Source organism: Mesoplodon mirus, assembly GCF_964341445.2.
Source record: "Mesoplodon mirus genome assembly, chromosome: 14".
NCBI lineage: Eukaryota > Metazoa > Chordata > Mammalia > Artiodactyla > Ziphiidae > Mesoplodon > Mesoplodon mirus.
Genome location: NC_138990.1, coordinates 50,528,918 through 50,556,347, shown reverse-complemented (window position 1 = coordinate 50,556,347; position 27,430 = coordinate 50,528,918). Strand labels below are relative to the sequence as shown.

Sequence of the window (27,430 nt, the reverse complement as noted above, 5' to 3'; positions counted from 1 at the left end):
TGTCACAGAGCCACCACAGCTCTGCTTAAAGGAAACAATCTCTAGACTATATGCAAAATAGCATGAATATGTTGTCTCAGGTTTATTTCAAAATGAGGGGTACATACATGTACTGGATATACCTGCACAGGTATAGAATACTGAGAATATTAACCATAAACTAGTAATGGTAGTTTCATGTAGAAAAGGACTAGGCTTTGGTGGGGCAATGTTAGGGTAAATTACTTTTCATTATATACCTTTCTGAACTGTTTTGCAATGGTTTACCAGAGTATATGGCATGCAATAAATATTTTATTGACAATATAGTTTAGTAATTACTAGATCACAGTAACTTGATAACACATAGATGATTTAAAGAAGTTAAGATATAAGCACATGCACAAAGGGAATTAAGCTATGATCTTTATTTTTTAATAAATTTATTTTATGTATTTTATTTTTGGCTGCATTGGGTCTTCGTTGCTGCGCGCAGGCTTTCTCTAGTTGCAGCGAGCGGGGATCACTCTTCTTTGCAGCGCGCAGGCCTCTCACTGCGGTGGCTTCTCTTGTTGCGGAGCACGGGCCCTAGGCCCGCCAGTTTCAGTAGCTGTGGCCTGCAGGCTCTAGAGCGCAGGCTCAGTAGCTGTGGTGCATGCGCTCAGTTGCTCCGCAGCATGTGGGATCTTCCCAGACCAGGGCTCGAACCCGTGTCCCCTGCACTGGCAGGCAGATTCTTAACCACAGCGCCACCAGGGAAGCCCTAAGCTATGATCTTATCCCAGTTATAAAAAGCAACAAACAATATTAATTAATCCTAAAAATTAATCTGACCTCTATAAAAAAGAAAAATACTTAGTATTTTAGATAGTGTGTTCATTAAGAGATAGAAGATTATTTCCCAATGTTATTAAATAATGTATAGTTATAATCCTTTCCTCAGAATTTGCTGTTTCTCCTTACATTCTTTTGAATGGAGTTCTATGAATGTAATTTATGCTCCATTATTACCTCCAAATAATCCACACTTCACTGTCCTGCAACATTCTATTGCCAGAAAAATAAAGCCAACTATAAGAAAGCATGGCTTTTTATAATATAGTAAATAACATATATTCTTACATTAGAAAAGCAGTAATACAAATTACCTGCTAAATCACATCATGTTAAGTAATTCTAAACATTAAAATGACAAAGGGTTATTATGTATACACAAAAACTGTCTTAGAGGTTTAATAACAGACACTTTGCCAGGATAACAATCAATGCAATTGAAAATGAGGCAATATTGTGTTCTTATTATAAGACAATAACCTTGGAGAATTACATCTAAAATGTTCTGAGATATAAATAAACTATTTGATCCAAAGAATATAAGAAATAATTTGACATAGGAAAGAACTTGCATGAAGAACTTGCTTAAGACTGTATAATCAGTGAAGTGGAGCCAGCAGGATGCACACACAGGTCATCCAGTTCTGAAGTCCAGACACTTAACTACTAAAATATAATGGCACTCAATAGTCACAATTTCAGAAAAAAACACTAACATGATTTACCAACAGAGAGGAAAAAAGTGTTTTAGTCATGGGAAAAAATTTAATATGGCCTGAAATTCCTCCTAACAGGTTCCTTAAAGCACACTAAAAAATGCTAGTTGCCTTTAAGCTTTAATCTATATAATTCATAATCTTAAAATAAATATTTTCAACATAACTTACAGCAGTCTCAAACTTAGCTTTCTACTACAACATTCAAATGGTAAAATAAAAAATTTGCCTCTTAATATAATTTAATTCTCTAGAATCTTTAAGTGGCACTTGTTATTAAAAAAAATCAAAACTCTAAGTAATCCAAGCAAAATCACAAAATCATTTCCAGATGAATTATTTATAACTTTCAAAATCAACCTATTGAGGCATAACTTACAATCAATAAAATGCACTAACTTTAAGTACATATTCAATGATATCTGACAATATACACTCCTGTGTAATCACTGCCAAAATGAAGATACAGAATATTTTTATCATCCCAAACACCTCTTATGCCCCTTTGTAGTTAATCATCCTCCTCTGGCCAGCTCAGGCAACCACTCCTATGCTGTCACCATAGAAAGCAGATAAGCAACAGAGAAAACCAACAATGCCAAATCGGTTCTTTTTTATTTTATTTTTTTAAAACATTTTTTAAAACCCCACTTACTTATTGATTGACTGATTGATTGCCACACGGTGCGGCTTGTGGGATTTTAGTTTCCTGACCAGGGACTGAACCCAAGCCCTCGGCAGTTAAAGCGCAGAGTCCTAACCACTAGACCGCCAGGGAATTCCCCCAAATCGGTTCTTTAAAAATAAATAGCAAATCTCAATAGCCCCCTGTCAGTTAAAAATATTGAATTCTTACTTAAAATCCTTTGCATTAAAAAGCTCCATATGGCTTCACAGGTAAATTTTATCAAACACTTAAAAAACACATACTTTTTTGGCCACACCACGTGACTTGCGGGATTTTTCACTCCATGACCAGGGGTTGACACCCCCCCACCCCCCCACCAACCCAGCCATGAAAGCACCTAGTCCTAACCACTGGACCACCAGGGAATTCCCTAAAAAACACATACTATTAATTGTATGTGATCTACTTCAGAAAACAGAGGAAGTGGTAACAACTCATTTTATGAGGACAAAATTACCCAGATATCAAAATGAGACAGACATTACCAATAAAAACAAGAAAGAAAAGAAAAAAGAAACTACAGATGAGTATCCCTCATGAACACAGAGACAAAAAAGTATAATAAATCACAACCAAGTGGCTTTTATTCTAGGAATGCAAAGTTGACTTTACATTTGAAAAATCAATGTAATTCACCATATTAACAGACAAAATAAGAAAAGCCATATGATCATCTTACCATATCTAAACAAAGCATTTAACGAAATTCAAAATTCATTGATGATAAAACTCTAACCAAACCAGAAATAGAAGAAAACTGCCTCAAGCTGATAAAGGGAATCTAAAAAAACCCCTACATCAACCACCATATTTAATGGTGAAAAGACTGAACACCTTTCCCCCAAACTGACAACTTCTGCAAGATCTAGACAGTACAATAAGAAAAAAAAAAATCTTTTAAAGAAACAAACAAAACTCATATAAATTGGAAAGAAGAAATAAAATTGTCTGTCTTTAACATTCATGGCATGATTATCTTTCTATACAGAAATCCTAAGGAATGTAGCACAACTACTAAGTTTCACAAGGTAGTAGGATATCAGGTGAATAAATAAAAATCAACTGTATTCTTATATACTAGTAACAAGAAAGTAAAAATTTAAAGAACAGTATAATTTACAATAGCATAAAAAATGAAATTGGGATAAATTTGACAATTTCAGAAATATAAAAACACTGCTGAGGCTCCTTAAAGGAAATTTAAACAACTAGATATACAATGCTCACAGAAGACCCAATATTGTTAATAAGTTAATTCTCTCCAAATTCATGTACAGATTGAATGCAATTCCAATCAAATTTCCAATGGGCTTTTAGTTGGGGGGTAGAAACTAACAAGATGACTCATATACATGGAAATGCAAAGGACCTACAGAGTCAAAATAATTACAGCTGAATTTTATTTGCCATAAGATTACAAATTCTGCAATTAATGCATCTTAAGAGTTAAGTAAACTTTAGAAGTATTAACTGGTCAAATGCTTGCCTTTTTTGAAACTATCTAGTAGGACAAAGGAACAAGAAACAAACAAATTTACAATGATACTTTGACTAATAAAATCTCTGAGAAGGGCTTCCCTGGTGGCGCAGTGGTTGAGAGTCCGCCTGCCGATGCAGGGGACACGGGTTCATGCCCCGGTCTGGGAAGATCCCACATGCTGTGGAGCAGCTGAGCCCGTGAGCCATGGCCACTGAGCCTGCCCGTCCGGAGCCTGTGCTCCGCAACGGGAGAGGCCACAACAGTGAGAGGCCCGCGTACTGCAAAAAAAAAAAAAAAAAATCTCTGAGAGTAGAAATCCTCTAGGTAAAAACAAAACAAAAATACTTCGCAAATCATGCAAAGCCTAATTGTTTAGCTGAATACCTATGACTGACAAAAATACTTCCATGTAGAATTTCTATTCATTCTAGCCCACATAAAAGTTACAAGGGCTTGGGAATATAATCGCTGATGTCCCAACACCAGCCTTTCACTCTTCTCTCCAATTCTGGTAGAAATAGCTAATCTGTGTAAGTTCCAAATATTTTCATACTCTCATCTTCTATTACCAATCTGTCTGTTCATACTTCTAGCTATACATGCTAGATATAATGTTACTGATTACTATTTCTAGATGGTGGTCCATGAGGTAATTTATGTTAAAATTTATTTTTACTTTCTCCTTTGTGCTTTTAGGCATTGCTTAATACTTATAGCCTGCATAAAATGATGTCTTAAATTTGCTTTAAAATAACCTATTATGTGTATATATGTATGTGTTTGGAAAAAATGGGTTAGTGAGCATGTAAATGAAAAGCTTGGCCATATGTTTATCTGATGAAGCAGGTGACGGAACTCAAAGGGGTTCATTATGCTACATTCACTAATTTTACATATTTTGAACTTTTACATAATAAAAATTTTTATTAAATTGTCATGGTCACTAAAGACAAAGTTGGAGGAATGTTACAAATTGAAGAAGGTGGAAAAGGTTACTAAATGATCCTAGATTAAATTTTGGACAAAAAGCATTTTTTTTCTTTGCTATAGAGGACATAACTGGGACAACAGATCAAATATGAATGGTATCTATGGATTGGATGATTAGATAGGTGTATTCTATCAATGCTTTTTTTCTGATTTTGGTTACTGTAATGTGGTTATGTAGTAGACTGCCTTTGTGTTTTAGGAAATAAACAGTGAGATACTTAGGGGTAATAGAGCTATCATATCTGCAACATATGTCTCACAATTGGTGCAGAAAAAATAATGTGTATGTATAAAATTTATATATGCTTACATGTATAGACAGACAAAAGAAAGGAAGGAAGTTGGTATCAAACTCCTAGAAAGGCATGGGGTGTGGGGGGACTTCGCTGGTAAGACTCCATGCTCCCAATGCAAGGAGCCCGGGTTCGATCCCTGGTCAGGGCACTAGATCCCTCATGCATGCTGCAACTAAGAGCCCTCATGCTGCAATTAAAGATCCCACATGCCAAAATGAAGACTCAGTGTGCCACAACTAAGACCCGGTGCGGTCAAAATAAATAAATAAATAAAATAAATATTTTTTTAGAAAAAGAAAGGTGTGGGGAAATAGCCACTCAACATTACTGGTATAATATCTATGGAGCACAAGTTACAATTTGTCAAAACAACAAATTGGCATACTCTTTGAATCATCAATTCTAGTTAATTCTGAAAACTAATCCTACAGATAAAATTATCAAGGTCACCAAAATTAGTCACTGCAACATTGTTTATAACAGCAAAATAATCCATTTATGTTCATTAGATGGAGCTGTTTCGATGACTAAATATCAATTATGCAGTCATAAAAATGAAGATGTGCCTTATGCTGCACTGGAACAAATTCCGAAGTACCTAAGGTGGGAACAGGAGGAACAAGGAATAGAAATGGGGTTGTATGGGGAATTCCCGGGAGGTCCAGTGGTTAGGACATGGTGCTTTCACTGCCGGGGGCCCGTGTTCAATCTCTTGATTGGGATCCTACAAGCCTCGTGGGTGTGGCAAAAAAAAAAAAAAAAAAAGAAAGAAAAAGAAATGGGGTTGTATGGTATAGTGTCATTTGGGTAAATATAACATAACAACAACATAAAAGGTAAGGAAAGAGAATGTGTATTCATATTTACTTGTTTTTTATATATACATATATATATACACACACAGGATCTCTATTAAAAAATATAAGAAATTAGTACTATTGATTATCTCTAGTGAGCTAAATTGGTCGGCTAGAGGACAGGTGCAGGAAGACAACTACTTATTAGATACCACCTTAAAGCTTTTGAATTTTAAAACAAGTGAAGAATATAATATTTGGATAAAGAAAACAATGTGTAATTTAATATTTAATAAAGCTGATTAATGTTACAAGTAAAAGGCACATGATATAGTACATTTAGGTACGTGTTGCATTTTTACTTTCAAGGAATTAATGGATGCAAAATATCCCACTATAAGGATACAGAACAATTAATGAGAGATTAAAAATTTTACTAGGCTTTTGAAACCTAATTTTTTTTTTCTCACCAGCATGATAGCATGAAGAGTTCAGTGAACCTGCTCCGCCATGAAACAGATACAAATTTTTTAAAAAACATCACCACTCAAGGCCCTAGAAATAGTCCAAAGAGCACACAACAAACTGAGAAAACATTCATTTAAGAAAATCTACTAAAACTCAGTAAGAAAAACAAGAACCTAAAATATTTGAACCAAGATCCTACTCTCTTCCTGCTCTCAGCTCAGCAAGAAAGCAAATTCACTGCAGACTGGTAGAACCTGAGCTCCCTCTTCCCCTAGCCTGAGTTGGAAGATTACCTCCCCAGGAGGGTAAGATCTCAGCATTTCTCATCCTACCACCAGCTACTTGCTGCTGTGGCTAAGTTTCAGATAAGTAGAGCTAAGAGGCAGATGCTTCCTTTTGCCCAGACCCCACTTATGGGACAGGGGATCTGAATAGATAATTCTCCAAAAAAGATACACAAATGACCAGCAAACACGTCATCATTAGTCATCAGGGAAATGCAAATCAAAACCACAACGAGATACCTGCCATCTCACATGCACTAAGATGGCTGTAATTTAAAAGTCAAGGAGGGGCTTCCCTGGTGGCGCAGTGAGTGGTTGAGAGTCAGCCTGCCGATGCAGGGGACACGGGTTCATGCCCAGGTCCGGGAAGATCCCACATGCCGCGGAGCAGCTGGGCCCGTGAGCCATGGCCGCTGAGCCTGCGCGTCTGGAGCCTGTGCTCCGCAACGGGAGAGGCCACAACGGTGAGAGGCCAGCGTACCGCAAAAAAATTTTTAAAAATAAAATAAAATAAAAGTCAAGGAATAACTTATTACCATGTGAACCAGCACTTCCACTCCTAGGTATACACTCAAAGAAACTGAAAGGAGGAACGAAAACAGGTATTTGTACACTCATGTTCACTGTTATTCACAATAGCCAAAAGGTATAAACAACTCAAATGTCTATCAAATGATGAATAAGCAAAATGCAGTAGATATCCATACAGTGAAATATTATCCAGTCATAAAAAGGAAATCGAGTACTGATACATGAAACAACATCAATGGACCTTGACAACACTGCACTGAGATTAAAAATGTAAACAAAAGACTACATATTACATGATCTGATTTATATGAAATGTTCACAGTGGGCAACTCTCTATACATAGAGCAACAGTAGATTAGTGGTTGCTTAAGGCTGGAGGGGTGGTAAGGAGAAAGAGGGATGATAGCTAAGGTGTATATGGTGTGGTTTTTTTTAATTAATTTATTTAATTTATTTATTTTGGCTGTGCTGGGTCTTTGTTACTGTGCACGGGGTTTCTCTAGCTGCGGTGAGCAGGGGCTACTCTTTGTTGAGGTGCGCAGGCTTCTCTCTGCAGTGGCTTCTCTTGTTGCGGAGCATGGGCTCTAGTTGCATGGGCTTCAGTAGTTGTGGCGCACGGGCTTAGTTGCTCCGCGGCACGTGGTATCTTCCCAGACCAGGGCTCGAACCCACGTTCCCTGCATTGGCAGTAACCACTGCGCCACCAGGGAAGCCCTGGTTTCATTTCGTTTCTTTTCTTCTTTTCTTTTTCTTTTCTTTCCTTTCTTCCTCCCTCCCTCCCTCTCTTCCTTCCTCTCTCTCTCCCTCTTTCTTTATGGCCGCATTGGGTCTTCGTTGCTGTGCACGGGCTTTCTCTAGTTACGGCGAGCGGGGGCTACTCTTCGTTGCGGTGTGCGGGCTTCTTACTGTGGTGGTTTCTCTTGTTGCAGAGCATGGGCTCTAGGTGCGCGGGCTTCAGTAGTTGTGGCACACAGGCTCAGTAGTTGTGGCTCGTGGGCCCTAGAGCACAGGCTCAGTAGTTGTGGCGCATGGGCTTAGCTGCTCCGTGGCATGTGGGATCTTCCTGGACCAGGGCTCGAAGCCATGTCCCCTGAACTGGCAGGCGGATTCTTAACCACTGTGCCATCAGGGAAGCCAACTGTGGTTTCTTTTTAAATTGACAAAAATGTTCTAAATTTGACTGTCACAACAGTTGCACATAACTGTGAACATGCCAAAAATCACTGAATGTGCCCTTTAAGTGGACAAATTGTATGGTAAGTGAATTATCTTTCAATAAAGCTGTTATTAATTTTTTTAAGTATTTATTCACATACCATTTGCTCCTTTTTCTTCTGGGAAGTTTAGTTTCTTCAGTTGCTTAATAATATTACTTTGTATATGAGACAAAGAACACAATAAGCTTTCCAAACATTTCCCCTCATATGATGTTTTGATTTTCAAATACATGCAAACACAGATGTAAATGCATACTCATATAGCCTCTTCCAACTTGGGACCAGCTAAAGAATGAAGTCTTGGAAAAACTTTCTTTCACTCAAGTTCTGAATGGCTTCCATTTCTCTATTTAAGTACTTGAAACATTAGAATTTCTATTACTATAAATGTAGCCAGTTATCCAAAGATTTCCATTTGTACTGCTTTATAAACCTATTTAACAAAGTATTGCACACAGTGTTTTATTTTTCCCAATCCCCTTTCATGTGGCATAGAATGGAAAAAAGAACAGAGTACAAAAATCATCCCAATAAAAGCCCTAGCAAGTTATTCTGTGGATATTGACCAAATGATTCTAAAATTTATATGGAAAGGCAGAATACCCAGAAGAGCCAACACAATAATGAAGAAGAAGAACAAAGTTGGAGGACTGATATGACCAGACTTCGAAGCTTACTATAAAGCTACAATAATCAAGATAATGTAGCACTGGCGAAAGAACAAATAGATCAATGGAACAAAAACAGTAACAAGAATCTGTACATGAAGGTTTATAGCAGCTTTATTCATAACTGCACAAAACTGGAAGCAATCAAGATGTTCTTCAAAAGGTGACTGGATAAACAAACTGTTGTATATCCATACAGTGGAATATTATTCTGCAATAAAAGGAAATGAGCTACCAAACCAAGAAAAGACATGGAGGAAACTTAAATGTATATTGCTTAGTAAAAGAAGCCAATCTGAAAAGGTTATACACTGTTATGATTCCAACTATATGACATTCTGGAAAAGGAAAAGCTATGGAGCCAGGAAAAATATCAGTGGTCACCAGAGGTTTCACTGTGGGGAGAGAGGGTGGGATGAATAGAGCACAGGAAATTTCTCAGGGCAGTGAAACTATTCTGCACAATACTGTAATGGTGAAATGCACAACACCAGGCATTTGTCAAAACCCATAGAACGGTATAACGCAAAGAGTGAACCCTAATGTAAATTACTGACTTTAGTTAAAAATAATGTCATGTCACTATTTGCTTACCACTGTACCATGTACCACACTAATACCAGATGTAACAGGACACTATGAGTGGAAGGGGGTGGTGATATGTACTATCCGCTCAATTTTCTGTAAACCCAAAACTGCTTTTAAACTAGTAGTTTACTGATTAATTTTTTAAAATATTAGTCTATTAATTTAAAAAAATTAACTACCTAAAATTATAGTACTTTACATAAAATTACATAAGAATACAGGTAATCCAAGACAGGTTGATTTTTCAAAAGCAATTAAATGGTTATGAAGTTATCAAGAACAACAAGAAAAACCACAAAATGAGAAGCTACCTCTCCATTATACGAGTAAAGCCGAGGATAGCCTACCATGCTGACAACACTGAAGAGAGGGGGAAAAGAATCTGACAAACGTGAAGCGTTGACAATTTTTAAAATACTTTAAAATCTGGAAATAAATGGGCATAGAGAAAATAAGACAGCTCTTCTAAAATAAATGAAACATGATACTTCTTTTTATGCTATTGTTGTTTATCTTATTCAATTAAGTTAGCAGTGAGAGGATTCCAACTGGGAATCTTAAATTATGGAAAGAGAAGATACTCTCTTCATATCAAGGAGGGATGCAAGCAAAAGCTGTGGAGGCAAGGTAATAGGCAGTGGACAATGAGATTGAAAATAGTAAAAACAGGGCAAGACAAAATTATGGGTCTGATTTACAAAGAACTTTAAATAAATTTCAGTACTATGTCATTTCTTATGATACACATTTTAAACTTAAAATAGGAAGTTTTTGTATATTTGCATTTTTCTCGACAACAGTCAGTTACATAAACAAGTGTGCTCATTTTAATGTCAAATTCCACCCAGATATTAATGCATCCGGCAATCTATGCTTATGCCAGGAAACTGGAAAATGATTATTCATATCTGATTTTACATTACTCATGTTTTTCTTTTAAAGACTTACATCTGAATATCCCTGCAGAAGGGAATCTGGAAAACTAAGGGAGAGCTAATTTTTGCTCTCTTTTTTAAGATATGCACTTTTAAACTAACATGTATGGGTGGTCAGCGAACAAAAGGAGTCAGTAAACATAACAAACTCTTAATGAAATACAAACGAGTACAAAATACACCAAGTGTTTCAATCCTGAATTCCTTAATCCTATGTTTGGCCATGCAGAGCTTCATCAGAAAACCTTAGGTGTTTTTTCACACAGCACACTTCATCATTAATACAGGATTAAATGTGACCAGCCTGACAAAGAAGAGCAGGGGCATAACACTGTTATGCAACTCCATGTCTGCAAGGGTGGGTTGCAGCAACTTCTTCACTCAGCAAGTGCCAAGTGCATGTTCAATGTTACTGCTTACCACCAACCAAGCAAAGACACTATCCTTTGGATCCTCAGACGAACCTGTTTGCTGAATTATGCAATGCTTGAAAAATACCTTGGAAGTATCATCAACAACTACAGATAGAGGTGTGTGACACTACTATATAATTATTTCAGTAAGAGAAATTTTCTAATTTGAAAGTAGTTACTAGTACTAGGTAAAAATAAAATTCTCATCTTCTGTATTTGAAACAACATTTCAATGGGGAAAAGGATATTCAAATGGCTGAAAAGAAACAGAATAGTTTAAAGGTTGATAAGAAATGTATAAGAAATAATCAAAAAGATTAGTCATTTTTTCCAAGAAACACACGATCCAGCATGTATAAAAGCTAAAAATAATTCTAAGAAAGAATGTAAAACATTTACTGCTTGGCTTACTACTGGCAGAAGCTCATCAATTCTTACCAAACAGTTACAGTGAAATTTACCACAGATTACTAATGGAAAAGACACACCCCTTCTGGAGAACTGAAAACATTTGCCATGGTCAATAAAGAAGTTTGTCCAGGTTTTTTGTTCACTTCTTTTTCTCTGAGTGTAAACAGAAGTTCTCCACAAAGAGAAAAGGTCCATTCATCACTACTGTGGACTAAAGCAGGATAACTGGGAATACTTTATTCCTGATGCAATGTAGGGTAAGGAACACTTTTCTTTTAATTATTTTAAAACTTGGACATTTATAGAAAATATTTTATAATAACTATAAATGGAGTATAAGCTTTAAAAATTGTGAATCACTATTTTGTACACCTGCAATTTATATAATATCATACATCAACTATACTTCAAAAAAATAAACTCAGACATTTAGTAACTTCATTATTTTAGGCTAAAATATGTGGTGATTATACATATTAGGTATAAACTGTAATTCACATTAAATACATCAGCTTAGTTAAATATACATAAAAGACTTAAAAAATGTATTTATAGCTACTAAATATACACCCAGAATATATAAATGGCAGAATCTGTGTGCCTTTTCATTATATTTTCTATTATTCTATCCAGCTGTTAAAATGATAATAGATTATTTAAAGTTCTACTAAAATGCCTCTATTTTCTATCATGTTCCACCACCTTCAACAGAGTAAAACAGAACTGCAGGCTGAAAAATTATGCAACAAAAGCTAGTACAATAAATTTTTTTCCTATTTCTCTGTATAGTTCAAAGATACCTTTCCTAAGGATTTGTTTCACAGTCAACTTTCTTCTTCTCTAGACCAAGAGATCTTTTGGGAAAATGGGTACTCCTGTCATCACTACAACAGAAGATGTAAAGAAGCAAGAAGAGAAAGAAGAAAATGAAGAATCTATCTTGACCATGTTAGGCATTATTGGGATAGTACTTAACCTCTTGGTAGTAGTTATTGTGTATATCTATATCACAAGCTGATAGTCTCTTTCATGGGGTTGCATTCAGGACAAAACCCAGCTCTAACAAAAATGATTTCTAAGAATAACCTTTAAAAGAATATTTCCAGAAGATTATGACAAACATTCCAAGGCAAGTGCCTGGCTCTAAGGGCAGTAACCAGGGTAAGTGCCTTACTCTAGGCACTGCAGTGAATATATTGATAATAAAGATTTATTTCTGTATGCCAGAAAACACAGTAATAGAAATAAGACACAAAAACAACAATGTAATACATTTTTTTCTAAAAGTACATATTGAATATATATCATTTTCATTCCAATTGCTTTTAAATTTATTTTTAAGCCTCTAATATAGGAAAGTAAAATTTTTTCAGCATGGGAAAGAAAACTAACAAAATCTACAGAAAAATAAAGTTTTATTCAGTATCAATAAATGCTGAATATTCTCAAAAGTACTGTCTTCCTTTGGATTTATACTTAGTATCTCAAAAGAAATGCATGCTTTATAATAATTTTTTGGTAGTTAAGCATTTGTAACTATAAGATTGCATAGAAAATAAATACTACATAGAAAAAGCATCTTGTTTTTTTCTGATGTTCTTCAGCATGTGTTGACTTTATTTCTCTGATCAATTTCAGTAATACAAAACGAGAGGCTCACCTAAAGTATAAAAACCTCAACTCAATCTAATAAAGTAATACTTGTTTATGGAATGTTCATTTGAGTGGACTCAAAAACTAATGTGAAAATTAAAAAATCAATCGCTCAAATATTTATTTTCAATTAAAGAATTTATTCATCCTACTTTGCCTAACTTGAAACATAAAGTCATCCTACATCTCACGGAAATATCACATGGAAGTAAAGCAATCAGAGATCCTTAAATTATTTCTCTGTAAATTAAAAATCCTTTCAAGTAACTGAATACTAAAATTTAATCCATAACTATATGCAATCAATATCCCTACAAGTAGCGTGGCTAGTGTGCATATCTTAAAAGATAATCATGTAACAAATATATTCTGTCTGGTAAACTACCTTATTCAAAAGACAGCTCCATTTTTCAAAGTACCAATCCAATAATTTGACTTATTTTATACTCATAAACCTTCCTAACGCTAAACTATTTTCTTCCCTAGCAGATCAATAGTTGTAGAAATTATACTTGAACAACATACAGTTTTTTTTAAAAAAGGCTGAAATAAACACTGGGTACGGTAAAGTAAGAGAGAATTTTTTCACCTAGGATCTTAAATTCTCACTAAAATGTAACTCAACGAATAAACCAAAAACTCTTCCTTGATACTATACATTTAAAAACAAAACATTGGGCCTCCCTGGTGGCGCAGTGGTTGAGAGTCCGCCTGCCGATGCAGGGGATACGGGTTCGTGCCCCGGTCTGGGAGGATCCCATATGCCGCGGAGCGGCTGGGCCCGTGAGCCATGGCCGCTGGGCCTGCGCATCCGGAGCCTGTGCTCTGCAACGGGAGAGGCCACAACAGTGAGAGGCCCGCAAAAAAAAAAAACAAAACAAAACAAAAACAAAACAAAACAAAACAAAACAAAACATTGCTCTGCAATAAAGATCTTTGAAAATGAGATCACTGAAAGGATATCTTAAGTGAGCATATATCATCAAGAATATTTGTACATTAATAAAATGTTAGTTGGAAGTTGTTTTACTGCAGAGCCATGAATTTAATATGTAATTAGTAATAACTCTATCACATACAAGTGCTGTAAGGAAAACATCAATGAGTTTTACACAAATAACTTCTGTATGTAAGGATTCATACACAATATTTCCTTTTCAATTTTTCCATTGTTTAATTTCTTGAATTTATACTTTTCAATCAAGCCTTAGCCAACAAATTGTTTTGGGGATTCATGTCAACCCCAGAACATGTTAAACTTTGGCTGAAGTTGGCAGTTAAGCCAGCCACTAGGGCAAAATAATGAAATAAACGGAAACCCTATCAAAAGGTCAAAGATTCTTGGCAGAATATCAGAGTATGAATGTTTTTTACACAAGTCAAGGCCAACTTGCTCTACTCAGCAAGAAGGATATTCTACTGGGGGCATGATACACACACACACACACACACACACACACACACACAATCTTTTACAGTTTCTCATGTAAGCCTAATTCAATGATTGTTTTAGCCAATTCCCTTTTTATGCTTTTAAAAAGTATTCTACTGGGAATTCCCTGCTGGTCCAGTGGTTAGGGCTTGGCGCTTTCACTGCCACGGTGCAGGTTCAATCCCTGGTCAGGGAACTAAGATTCCATAAGCCACACTGTGCAGCCACAAAAAAAAAAAAAAAAAAAGTATAAGCATCTAGTATGTGTAATATTTGACTATGTAATGGCAACATAATTGGCATAAATAAATTTCGAAACAAATATAACTCTTAATAGGCTCACAATTTAATTAATGGGAAATTATATATATATATATATATATATATATATATATATATGGCACAAGTCAAGTTGTTTATAGAAGAAATGAAGAGTTATAGTTCACTTGGCAGGTTGGTTAGGTGGAATTTTATTAAGAAGGTGTGCACTATAAACAGACTACAATGTGAGAAGTGAAAATATAAACAATAGATACACTGGCAACTAACAAGAAGAGGAGGACGACTCTACTTTGGGTAAACAAGGAAGGTATCTTTAAAAGGTTCCAGATATTTTACCCTTACAAATCTATACAAATCAAATCAACTGGAAACCAGATAAATTTTAAGCAACCTCTCTCCCCCTTATAAAATTTATGCAATATAATCATTTAAGAGACATTGTAATGTATTCCATACCAAAGACATTTCAAAATAGAATACCTTTGACAAACAGGAAAATTCTAGATAAAAGAAACTAGTATTTGTTGATGAGCACTTATGTGTGCCAGATACTCTGAGTGGCCACTAACATGCTCAAAATGTTGGTGTTCTGTACTCTTTTACCAAGAATGAAACAGCAGACAGGATCTTGTTTTTGACTCATATGCAGAAATAAAATACATTAAATGCAGCCAAGTGTTTCAGATTTTATTTGTACTACTCAGATAATTTTTAAGAAAACTGGGGCCATATTATAACACAGTTTGGAATTAAAAACCAAGTGACCTGCAACTTTACTTAGCAGAAGAATCTTGTAAAATCTTCACTCATTTCTGATAGACTCATTATTAAAAGTGTAAAGAAATGGCAATAAAATACAATATAACTCAAAAGTTTCAAATGAACTATTACCAAGAAAACCGTAAATAAGGATATGATGTTAAGAACTATGTGTTATGACAGCTCAATAATTTCTATTTATTTGTTTCTCAGGCAATGTGTATCAACAAAACAAGCAAAATAACTATTTTCGTAAATGATAAAATAATATATTTTCTACTGATAAACCACTATATTTTCATGTAACAGAGCTAATATAATTTGTAAGCCCTCTACAAACAACAGGCCCTCTTGAATTTGCTGCCCGGAGGCCTGAAAAGATAGCAATGGTTCCAACTATATTTACTCTGAAGGATCTTTTTAGTAATAACTTTTGGATTTAAAGAATGTGGTCATATTTAAGACATTTGCCATAACAACAAAATTAACTTTATTCTCTCATAAAATTAAACTTAAATACTGAATTTTTGAGGAATTTAACCTAAGATATATTCCAAAGATATATTGGATTTTAACCCAAAATCCATTTTCCTGAGGAAAATCAGGTGGTATAAGAAAGCTTGCAATAATGGCTTTTGTCCCATTATAGCTAGTTACAGAACTACCATAGCAATATTATGAAATGAGGAAATTTTAATACTAGTATATACTATCACTTAGCTAAGACAACCAAGCCAAATTAGTAGATACTTTATAATGTTCTCAATAAAAAAAAGGTTTTGTGCTTGTTCTCCTTTCTTCCTTCCTCTAACATATCACTTTTATTCATTTCTCTCTTCCATAGTGAAAAAATCCATTTATATCTTTTTTAAAATTTGAAAATATGTGAACTTAGTAATGGCCACATCACAGCTAAACAGTAAAACGTGGGCAACTGAATAAATTTCTCTGGATTTCATTTGCTGTTTCCTAATCTGACACTATGAAACACGCACTAAAAAGGTAGAGATTTTATAACACTTTGATAAAGAGTTTCCAGCATGCTCTACTATATTAATGGCAAGTAATTTAATGTGCTCAGTGGTGCTGTTTTCTGAACACAGGAACATGTCATTTTCCAAAATGGGAATGAGAATGATAAGGGTGAGGGACTCTAAAGTAACATTTTACCTGCTAATTCTCACATTCACACAGTTTTACAAAGTATTTCTAGCAATGAAATGAGATCTCCATCTAGTGGCCAGTGGGGTAGCTGAAGGCTTACTCAATAGCATGTATGTAACTGACGGCAGCCTGAGGAAAAATGATCCTTGTTTACAACGCAGCTTTCAAAATAACATGGCTGTGACAAATGGAACTCAGAATGTTGGGAGAGAGAAATTAAAATGAACATCCTTCATGTGAAGATTTCCCTATCTACCTAAGAAATCTCATGAAAATAACTACTTTCTTAAGATTTTTATCATTCCCTTAAAATGTGATACTCGAGATAAAAATAGCCTAATACAAACATATAAATCACTTATTTGTTTCAGTTACCTACCTTGAAGCTGTGGCTTCAAAGTCACTGTTTTTTTTTTTTTTTTTTTTTTTCTTTTTTTTTTTTTTTTTTTGCGGTATGCGGGCCTCTCACTGCTCTGGCCTCTCCCGTTGCGGAGCACAGGCTCCGGACGCGCAGGCCCAGCGGCCATGGCTCACGGGCCCAGCCGCTCCGCGGCATACGGGATCCTCCCAGACCGGGGCACGAACCCGTATCCCCTGCATCGGCAGGCGGACTCTCAACCACTTGCGCCACCAGGGAGGCCCAAAGTCACTGTTTTATACACAGGGTTACCTTAGTGAGCATCGTTTGCCTCAAGTCTCACTCATTCACTACTTGTGCTGTGTGCACCCTTTGTTTCTATGAAAAAAAAAAGGCTCCTAAAAAGCAGTTAAGTGGTCAAAGCAACACCTCAACGGCTCAGAGGGAACATAAAGTGCTATCTCTTGACGAGAAAATTAAAATCTTAGATCATTTAAAAAGTGGCATGTCGCCTGCCAAAGTGGACTGGTAAGGTTGATAAGAATAAACTGAACGTTCATAAAATAAAACGGAAAGAAGTCACAATTTGTGGAAGTGTTAGTGCTGCCCTTACAATAGCAAAAATGGCCTCTCTGGTTCGTGATAAAGTGCCTGCAAAGACTGAGAAAGCATCAAGTTTGTGACTAGAGGACAAGTCACAGAAGCATATCCCCGTTGAAGGCAAAACAATGTGTGAAAAGCACTTGGCCTCTGTGAGCACTACTGTGAGGCGGTTGAGGAGAGCTGAGGAGAGGAAGTTCAAGGCTAGTAAAGGATGGTTGGCTAGCTACGTAAAGTGCTACAGTCTTAAGAACTTAAAGATCACAGGAGAATTGGCATTCCCAGAAGAGCTCAAGAAACTCACAGAAGAGAAAGGCTATCTTCTAGAGAAAGTCTTCAACTGTGATGAAACAGGCTTGTTCGGGAATAAGATGTCCAATCATACCTACATCCATAACAGTACCAAGCAGGCCCCGGGGGCTCTAGGCCTGGAAAGATAGCTTTACTGGTGCTGTGTGGCAACACAGCAGGTCACATGATCAAGCTAGGCCTCATCTATGAGGCAAACAATCACCAGGTCCTTGAAAACAAAAATTGCCTGCCCGTGTGTTGGCAATGCAACAAGAAGGCTTGAGTGACACCCAACTTGTTGAGATGGTTCCACCAGTGCTTCATTCCTGAAGTGAAGAAATACCTCAAAGAGAAGGGGCTGCCAATAAGGTCCTCCTCACAATGCTCCCAGCCATCCCCAATGTCTCTGCTTTGCCAACAAGAACATGGAAGTGATGTTCCTGCCTCTTAACACTACCTCACTACCACAGCCACTTGACCAATGGATCATCAAGTGCATTACTGAGGTGACTTACACCCACCTCACCTTCAGGAGGATCCCTGCTGCCCTTGATACTAACCTTGACTTCAGCATCATGGATTTATGGAAGAGCTTCACAACTGTAGATGAAACTGTCCTTATTGCAGAGGCTGCAGATGCCCTAAAGCCCAAGACAGTCAATGCATGTTGGAAGCCACTATGGAGTGGGGTAGTCAGTGATTACCCATTATTGATGCAGAAGTCAGGAATATCTTGAATGTTGCAAGTGAAGTTGGTGGAGAAGACTTCACTGACATGATTTGAGGACAACAAGGAACACATAGAAGAACATAGAGAAACCTTTCCCAACAAGGAACTCAAAGATCTACTGAAATCCTTGACAGATGATGATGATGATGATGATGATGATGATGATGATGATGATGCAGCAGAAGATCTAGAAGAGGCAGGGCTATCAATCTGGACACTTGAAAATTTTGCAGCAGTTTTCCAAAAGGTGGAATTATTAAAGGATATGATCCTGAGTACATCCTCCAATGGAATGAAGCCTCCGTGTCACCCGAGGGATAACAACATAAGTACAACCACTGTAAGATTTGTTTGATGATGCAAAGAAGAAACAGCTTACAACAATGTTTCTAACTAAAGCACCTGCAATTGTGAAGCCTTGATCTTCAATACTTCAAGACCCTCAGCTCTCAACCTCCACACATGAAAACATCATTATTATTGGACCTCCTTCAAAGTATCAACATCTGCAATTAGAAGCTGGTTCTTCCAACACAGATGTCCTGTCAGCAGGTTCAAGTTAGCCTGATGTCTCACTGCTTACCTACATGCTACACATCTGTCACTTCACCATAGGCATCAGACAGCAATCATCATCATCATCACATGACAGTTAACAAAAGAGAAGAACCAGGGTTTTGGTGAGTGTTAACACAGTGTGTGTGAGAAAAAGAATAAATTTATATTTTCTCTATTTATAACTATATTTTCTATATGTACTTATATTTTAAACACTCTATGTATTTCTCTTTCATTAAATGAAAGCAGTCTGTACGTGCTGAAAGGAAGAAAATATTATGTTGTTGCTGGTGTGTACTATGTAGTTAGGTCTATGATGAGTGTCTCTGTACTGAACCTGTAGACTTTTTTTTTTTTTTTTACATCTTTATTGGAGTATAATTGCTTTACAATGGTGTGTTAGTTTCTGCTTTATAACAAAGTGAATCAGTTATACATATACATATGTTCCCATATCTCTTCCCTCTTACGTCTCCCGCCCTCCCACCCTCCCTATCCCACCCCTCTAGGTGGTCACAAAGCACCGAGCTGATCTCCCTGTGCTATGCGGCTGCTTCCCACTAGCTATCTATTTTATGTTTGGTAGTGTATATATGTCCATGCCACTCTCTCACTTTGTCACAGCTTACCCTTCCCCCTCCCCATATCCTCAAGTCCATTCTCTAGCAGGTCTGTGTCTTTATTCCTGTCTTACCCCTAGGTTCTTCATGACATTTTTATGAATAGTGTGTTGTAGACTTTTTTCTTGTCATTATTCCTTAAACAATACAGCATAATAACTATTTATGTAACATTTACATTGTGTTAGGTATTATAAGTAATCTAGAGTTGATTTAGAGCATATGGGAGGATGTGCAGAGCTTATATGCAAACACTATGACATTTGATATAAGTGACTTGAGCTCCTGTGGATTTTGGTTTTGGAGGGTCCTGGAACCAATCTCCCAAGGGTTAATTATATTTTACTAGAGCTCTAGAAAGAGCTTATTACATTAGGCTTGTGTTTTTGCATATCATCTGCTAGCAACGTAAGCAAACCATCTCTTGAATAAAACATCTCACACGAAATTATTAGCACTGCTCTCACACTTAAAAACCAACTTGCTGGATATGCTATAAAATAGTCCGTATTCTGTAAAAATGTCAATATCATGAAAGACAAAGAAAAGTTGGGAACTTTTCTGGATTAAAGGAGAACAAAGATATGACAATTACATGAAGTAACAGATTCTGTATTGGATGCTCTACCTTATCCCAACCCCCCAAATGGCCAAAAATAATATTCTACAGACCAATGACAAAACCGGAAAATGGACTTAAGACTAATTTTATAAAATAAGAATTTTACTAAGTTCCAAGAAGACTGACTAGATAATTTGTTCAGATTTTAAAATGTCACTTTAAAAATTAGCATTTTAACCAAAATTGATAATTTATATAAGTAGCATATTTACTAACATATTAAGCTACATTTTCTTGAAATACATCTATAACTCATATTTAGAATATTCTAAATGGGCATACTTAAATAATATACCTTGTTCCTTAAAAACTATGGATTGGATATATCCTAAGTTCCAAAAAATTTTCTCTGATAAATGAAAACATCATTTAAGAGGTGTTCTGCCAATTATCTGACCTACTTATCTTAACTAAGTTAATTATTTTATATTAATTTACCTTAACTTAAAATCTTATTTCAAAATAATTTTTGTAACCACATTCAAATATAAATCTATCAATTAAAATTATACCACTGGACAAAGTACCAGATTCAAGCATATAAATCTCAACCTTGGGCAAAGAAAGTTCTTTACTCTGGGAAAATAATCACAAAGGAAAGGCAAACATTAAATTTCTAAAGTAGTTCCAAGATAGACTATCTCAAGTCTCTGCAATTCCATATATTTACCAGAATCAAGGCTTATTTATTAAAATACACACTTAACAGAAAGTGCACCTACTTGAATAGACTATTTTAAACAGTAAAAGTAAGTAATACCAGATTTCCTGTTTGATTCTGAACCATAAAGATAAAAGCCCAGTGTTACACAAGGACTGAATTTCAGAACAAGACAAAATTAAAAATTTCTGAGACGTCATATAGTTTGAAAGTAAAAGGATTAAAAATATTTTAACAATGTGGAAGGAAGTAAAGAGAAACCTTATCTTACTCTGTTCAATTTTTCTAAACGATTTAATATTAAATTGCGGCACTGATCTGAAATACTTGTGTTTACAGCTCCAAATATTTTACTTAATCAAAAAATATATTGTGCATTTGACATCTATTTTTTCAAAAAGACAAATCTGATGGATCAAACAGGTCAATCTAAAAAAAAATCAATTATATAACACTTCAATATTTTTATGAAAAAGTTTGAGGTAGGCTGGGAAATGGTGTGTTTGGAAGCGCAATAATCTTTTGAAGGTGGAGAACACAGGCAGTAAACCCTTTTCAAATACAAGTACATTTTCAATCCATCTAATTGCATTTGAACTGCTACCACAAATCAAAACAGACTACTTCAAGATTCACTTCCATTGCTTTCCTCACCTATTCTTCCTTAATAATATAATTAAATGTGTAAGTGTTTATTTTCTTGAGTAAGAATATGAATAAAAGCAGAGATGAGAAGCAGAGCAAATATTTTAAATTTTAAAATGAATAAATAAAATTAAAGGTCCTGGCTAAAAGGAGGAGATGTTAACTATTTGTTTTTCTTGGCAATACTTGTATGTCACTGAGTGTTTAAATAAAACAAACTTTCTGTTCTTATTTAGGAAAAGAATACATTTCTTGGAAGATAATTCCACAACCAAGGAAATAATAAACTAGTTTCAATCAATAATCAATTGTATATTGGCAAAGTAAGTAACTATGGTACTTTTTATTACTGAATTTGTAAAAACTAATACTCATTGTCAAGTATCTATGGACTTGAGTGATTCATCTATCTGCCTTTCTTCAAATAACTACTGTCTGAAATTCTAATTTTGAGAAAAACATTAAAAACACATAGAAATTCAATTAATCGTATTCAGATCAGAATATTGTCATGAAACCGCTAGGCTTTGCCCTATCATTTTCAGTTACAGGTTATTAAAAGAAAAAAATGTACTTTCACAGTTGAAAACAAAGGGATAATGAAAACTTTTATTCTATGTTATAGATGACTACATAGTAACAAATTAGGGGCTCCCCAAAACAACTAAATGTTTCTCAAATAATTTTAAGAAATAAATCCATCAAACTCACACCTATATATATTAGGGAAGGATAATTTCAAATATTCCAATTGAACCTTATTGTTTAAACTGATAATGATAAAATAAGTAAACCAAAGTAATCATCCACTAAGATATTTCAAAGGACTAGTTACAGTGTGATTTACCTGAGTCATTTCGTAGATAAGATGACATGGCTGGGATGAGGCAGGACTGACTGAGAAGCTCTAGAAGAACAGACGGAAGGGCATTACTGTTCTGTCCTCTACTCTCGTGAGATGACTGAGCTTCTCCATTTACAGCACCACTTGCAGGATTTATGTAACTTGCAAGAACCTAAAAATAAAAATTGTTGGATTTAAATTGCATTCTAGCTTCGTAGTTTAAAAGCCCATATTTTATGTTAGTCAATCTGAGTATCAAGAGAATATATTTTCAACTCAATCAATGCCTCATACTACCTGTTTTAAAAATGACATTTTTTTCTTTAGATTTTCAAAAGAGGGTATGCTTTGCATGATGATGTAGTATATGACCAGACATACAGAAGCAATCCACCTAGGAACATGAACTTAAAAGCTCAGTAGCAACTCTGAGATTATTTATTTCATTGAATAGATTCAGTTTATAGTTTGAGGGTGATGGAATCTTAGAATTTTATACAAGAATAAGCTTATCATCCTAGAACTGCAAAAATTATGTTCAAAGACTTCACCAATGCTCTACAAAAAAAATGGACAACTAATTTTAGTCAATTAGTTGATTCAGGAACAAAAGCTAATCTTTAAGAACGTACTCTTCTCATTTCTGTGGTACTGAAGACTTTATAAGCTAGTTCACCTTGCCCAGTTCTAGAAAACTTATAGAACAATGTGAGAAACAAAGATATAAAAAATAGATTTTTTTAAAGAGTCCAGATATAGCACTTTAGATGAGAAGTTGACCAGAAGAAAGTAGACATGGCACATTCCAGTGATTTGATAATTTCATCTTTGTCACTTTCCTCTCAGTGAAGAAACTAACCAAGAGGGAAGAATTTAGAGCTACAAGTAGGGAAGAGAAATCTTTGTCCAGTATCTTAAATGTACTGAGAGCACGGAGTACAATGGGCTGTATAAAAGTAGCTTAGGATGAGATGGATAGTCAACAATAGTTAAAAATCAATATGACAAAAAAAAATTTAACTATTATCACTGACAATATCAACTTTGCAAATATACCTGCAGGAGACAGGTAACATGTTCCTCTTCCAGCCTCTGTTTAGTTAAGGCTTGTTCCACATCCCATCCAGAAGCTGTAGAGCCTGTTCCAAAGCCAGTCCCTTTGGCCCAATAGAGCTGCTGTTCTTCTGTTGAAGTAGGGTTGTGAGAGCTTGATACTGGTGGCTTATAACAAAAAATAAAAATGTATTACTATTTGGTTTCATTTATCGTCAAAAATTTATCAGTAGAAATTTAAATAGTTTAGCTGCTATGGAAAACAGTTTGGCACTCCTTAAAAAATTAGACAAAGAAAGACAATGTGACCCAGCAATTCCACTCCTAGGTATACATCCAAAGACATAAAAACTGATACTAAAACAAATACGTTACTCTTATGTTCATAGCAAGACCATTCTCAATAGCCAAAGGGTCAGCCCAAAAGCCCACCAATGGCTGAATGCATAAACAAACTGTGGTTTATACATACAATGGAATATTATTCAGCCATAAGGAATAACAAAGTACTGATACATGTTACCTAGATGAAACTCAAAAACATTATGCTAAGTCAAAGAAGACAGACACAAAGGTAACATATTGTATGATTCCATTTATATGAAATATCCAGAGTAGGTAAATAAACAGAGACAGAAAGCAAAGTACAGCTGTCAAGGGTTAGGGGAAGGGAAAAATGGGGAACAAATGCTTATATTTAAGAATAGATAAATGGGGACTTCCCTGGTGGCGCAGTGGTTAAGAATCCACTTGCCAATGCAGGGGACATGGGTTCGAGCCCTGGTCCAGGAAGATCCCATGTGCCGCGGAGCAACTAAGCCCGTGGGCCACAACTACTGAAGCCCACATGCCTAGAGCCCATGTTCCACAACAAGAGAAGCCACCGCAATGAGAAGCCCGCGCACCGCAACGAAGAGTAGTCCCCACTCCTTGCAACTACAGAAAGCCTGCGCGCAGCAACAAAGACCCAACGCAGACAAAAATTAAAATTAATTAATTAATTAATTTTTAAAAAGGATAAATGAAACTTTAACAGTGTTTCCCAGGAATAGTTAGGTTAAAGCATTTTAGGGCCTAAAGAGTCAATAACTCAAAATTAAACAGAGAAAACAGTGAAAGGAATAGGGATATGAGCCAGATCTTTTAGGATGAATCTATAATGGTGTCATATGTTTTCAATTAAAGGAAACTTCAACTGAGTAATGTAGACTGGCTCACCACTGTTTTGCCATTGCTAAAGAAGCTAAGAAATCTAATAATCACCTGTCAGTTTACACAAAGCATGCTTATTTAATTTTAGAACTAAATTAAACTTTGAATACATTGAAGTTTTTGTCATAAAGAATCTTAAGAGTGATTACTCCTTTGTTATCTTGAAGTGTTTTTGAAGTATCAAACTAAGATTAAATCAGAAAACCATATATATTTGAAGATTTTATTCAAAGTTTGTCAGGTTTCCAGTTAAAGATAGATTTGTTTGGAGACTGGCTAATATCAGAATCACTGAAATTATTTTTCTAAATTAAGGGTTGAGGGGCTTCCCTGGTGGCGCAGTGGTTGAGAGTCCGCCTGCCGATGCAGGGGACGCGGGTTCGTGCCCCGGTCGGGAAGATCCCACATGCTGCGGAGTGGCTGGGCCCGTGAGCCATGGCCGCTGAGCCTGCGCGTCCGGAGCCTGTGCTCCGTGGCGGGAGAGGCCACAACAGTGAGAGGCCCGCGTACCGCAAAAAAAAAAAAAATAAATAAATAAATTAAGGGTTGAACAAGGACTATTTTTCCTAATAATTTATCTTCTTCCTTCTTATTTGGTGTCATTTCCTAAAACAGTCTGTTAGGTGATGCCTTGATATTTTTTCTGTTGAGCTCTTGTTCACTGTATTCCTTTTTTTTCTTTCTTTTTTTTTTGCCACAGCCAAAAAAAAAAAAAAAAAAAAAGTTAATGAAATGCCGTATTTTCTACTCTGTGAGAGGTAAACATGGACAGATGCTTCAGTTTATTAAAGTCTAATTAATAATTGTCTTTCTAAAAAGTTTTATGTATTTTATGAGATGTCTTATACATCTTTTTCAGATTTATTTATAGATATTTTCTTTTTCTTTTGGCCGTGCCGCCCAAAGGATGTGGGATATAGTTCTCTGACCAGGGATTGAACCCACGCCCCCTGCGTTGGAAGCACAGAGTCTTAACCAATGGACCCCCAAGGGAAGTCCGATATTTTCTATTTTTGATACTATTCTAAAAGACATCTTTAAACAGCTCAATTGGGACTTTACTGGTGGCACAGTGGTTAAGAATCCACCTGCCAATGCAGGGGACACAGGTTCAGTCCCTGGTCCAGGAAGATCCCACATGCAGCGGAGCAACTAAGCCTGTGTGCCACAACTACTGAGCCTGCGCTCTAGAGCCCGCAAGCCACAACTACTGAGCCTACGTGCCACAGCTACTGAAGCCCACGCACCTAGAGCCTGTGCTCCAGAACAAGAGAAGCCACCACAATGAGAAGCCCATGCACCAAAGGGAAGAGTAGCTCCCGCTTGCCTCAACTAAAGAAAGCCAATGTGCAGCAACAAAGACCCAACACAGCCAAAAACAGATATAAAGAAAATGACATCTTCTTTAAAAAAAAAAAAAAGAAAAAAAAACTGAACCTACCTCTGTTTGATTGAGGCTAGAGTTTGGAACTCGTGGGGCATGGTGGCTCAGAGCAGAGAGACAGACAAGTATGAGGTGTAGTGCTCCAATTTCCAATGCCATCCTCCGCAGAAGCACACCATCGTCAGTCGTCAAAGGTGTAGTGCTAAACAAGCTACGAAGGACATGGAAAGGAAGGGTTGGGAGCACGTTGGCTGATGGAGATTGCAGGATATGACCTAGATTAAAAGGAGAAGAGAACTCAAAATTAAAAATACTTAAAAACACAATAAGGAACAACACACAAAGCTCACAAATTTATAATGGCAATGTAATATAAAATTATATCATTATACTTATTAGAAAACAACCACAAAATAATACCAGAAATAGTGATATCTTAGTCTTTAAGAATAAAGTGTCTAGAAAAGCTCAGTAAGAAGACATCATATACATAAACTCCAAAAGGAAGTTGAAATATACTCATATGATATTAGTTACAGACTGTCAAAATTATTATAATCTAGAATTTAAGCGAAAACTAACAACTAAAAAAGAAGCATTAAAAGTTTTTTTACAAGAGTATGAAAGTAACTGCTTGCCTTGGAAGTAGTTTCAACCATGAATGCAAGAGTGTAATAATTTTGTTTTGTTTGCAATAAAGTTTTCTACTACGTTCTAGCTAGAGACGAGCGTTAAATGTAAAAAAACAAAACAAAACAAACACCCACTCCTACATGAATGGGAGATGAGATAACTACTGTAAAAAGGTATGTCAGAATTATGCTTTTTAATAAACATTCATTGTATATTCACTAGAAATAGTTTGAAATGACCGAAAGACAATTCTTTTTCCTTTTCAGTTTAGTGTTACACCTACTATCTCGTAATAGAGTCCTAAAATACTACGGTTCTTATCCCTCTAGGTACTTAAAAAATCAGATGAAGCAATTAGAAATTCCCGATCTACTAAAATAAATATATACAATTTATATATGAAACCAAACAAGCAGGACTTATTTAGTATATAGACACTGTAATTTAATAACAATTATTACAAAAACATTTAAAATTATGTCAACATTTTTGAAGAATTCCATCAATATGAAAATACAAAAGAAAAAGTACATACAATGAATATTCAATAGCTTCAGAGTTATAGGATTCACGAATAAATTCATATAATTTTATTGGATTATATATACTTTGTACAGGGTTTAAAAGTGTATAC

General features: G+C 35.7%; 1 protein-coding gene across 1 annotated transcript in view; it reads right to left on the bottom strand.

Moving 5' to 3' along the window:
- BIRC6 (baculoviral IAP repeat containing 6) overlaps positions 1 to 27,430 on the bottom strand; it is a 238,845-nt gene that overhangs the window by 44,798 nt on the left and 166,617 nt on the right. Inside the window, 3 exon segments of the mRNA XM_082642249.1 lie at positions 22,518 to 22,686; positions 23,571 to 23,735; positions 26,221 to 26,438. Coding sequence (XP_082498375.1) covers positions 22,518 to 22,686; positions 23,571 to 23,735; positions 26,221 to 26,438 — 552 coding nt within the window.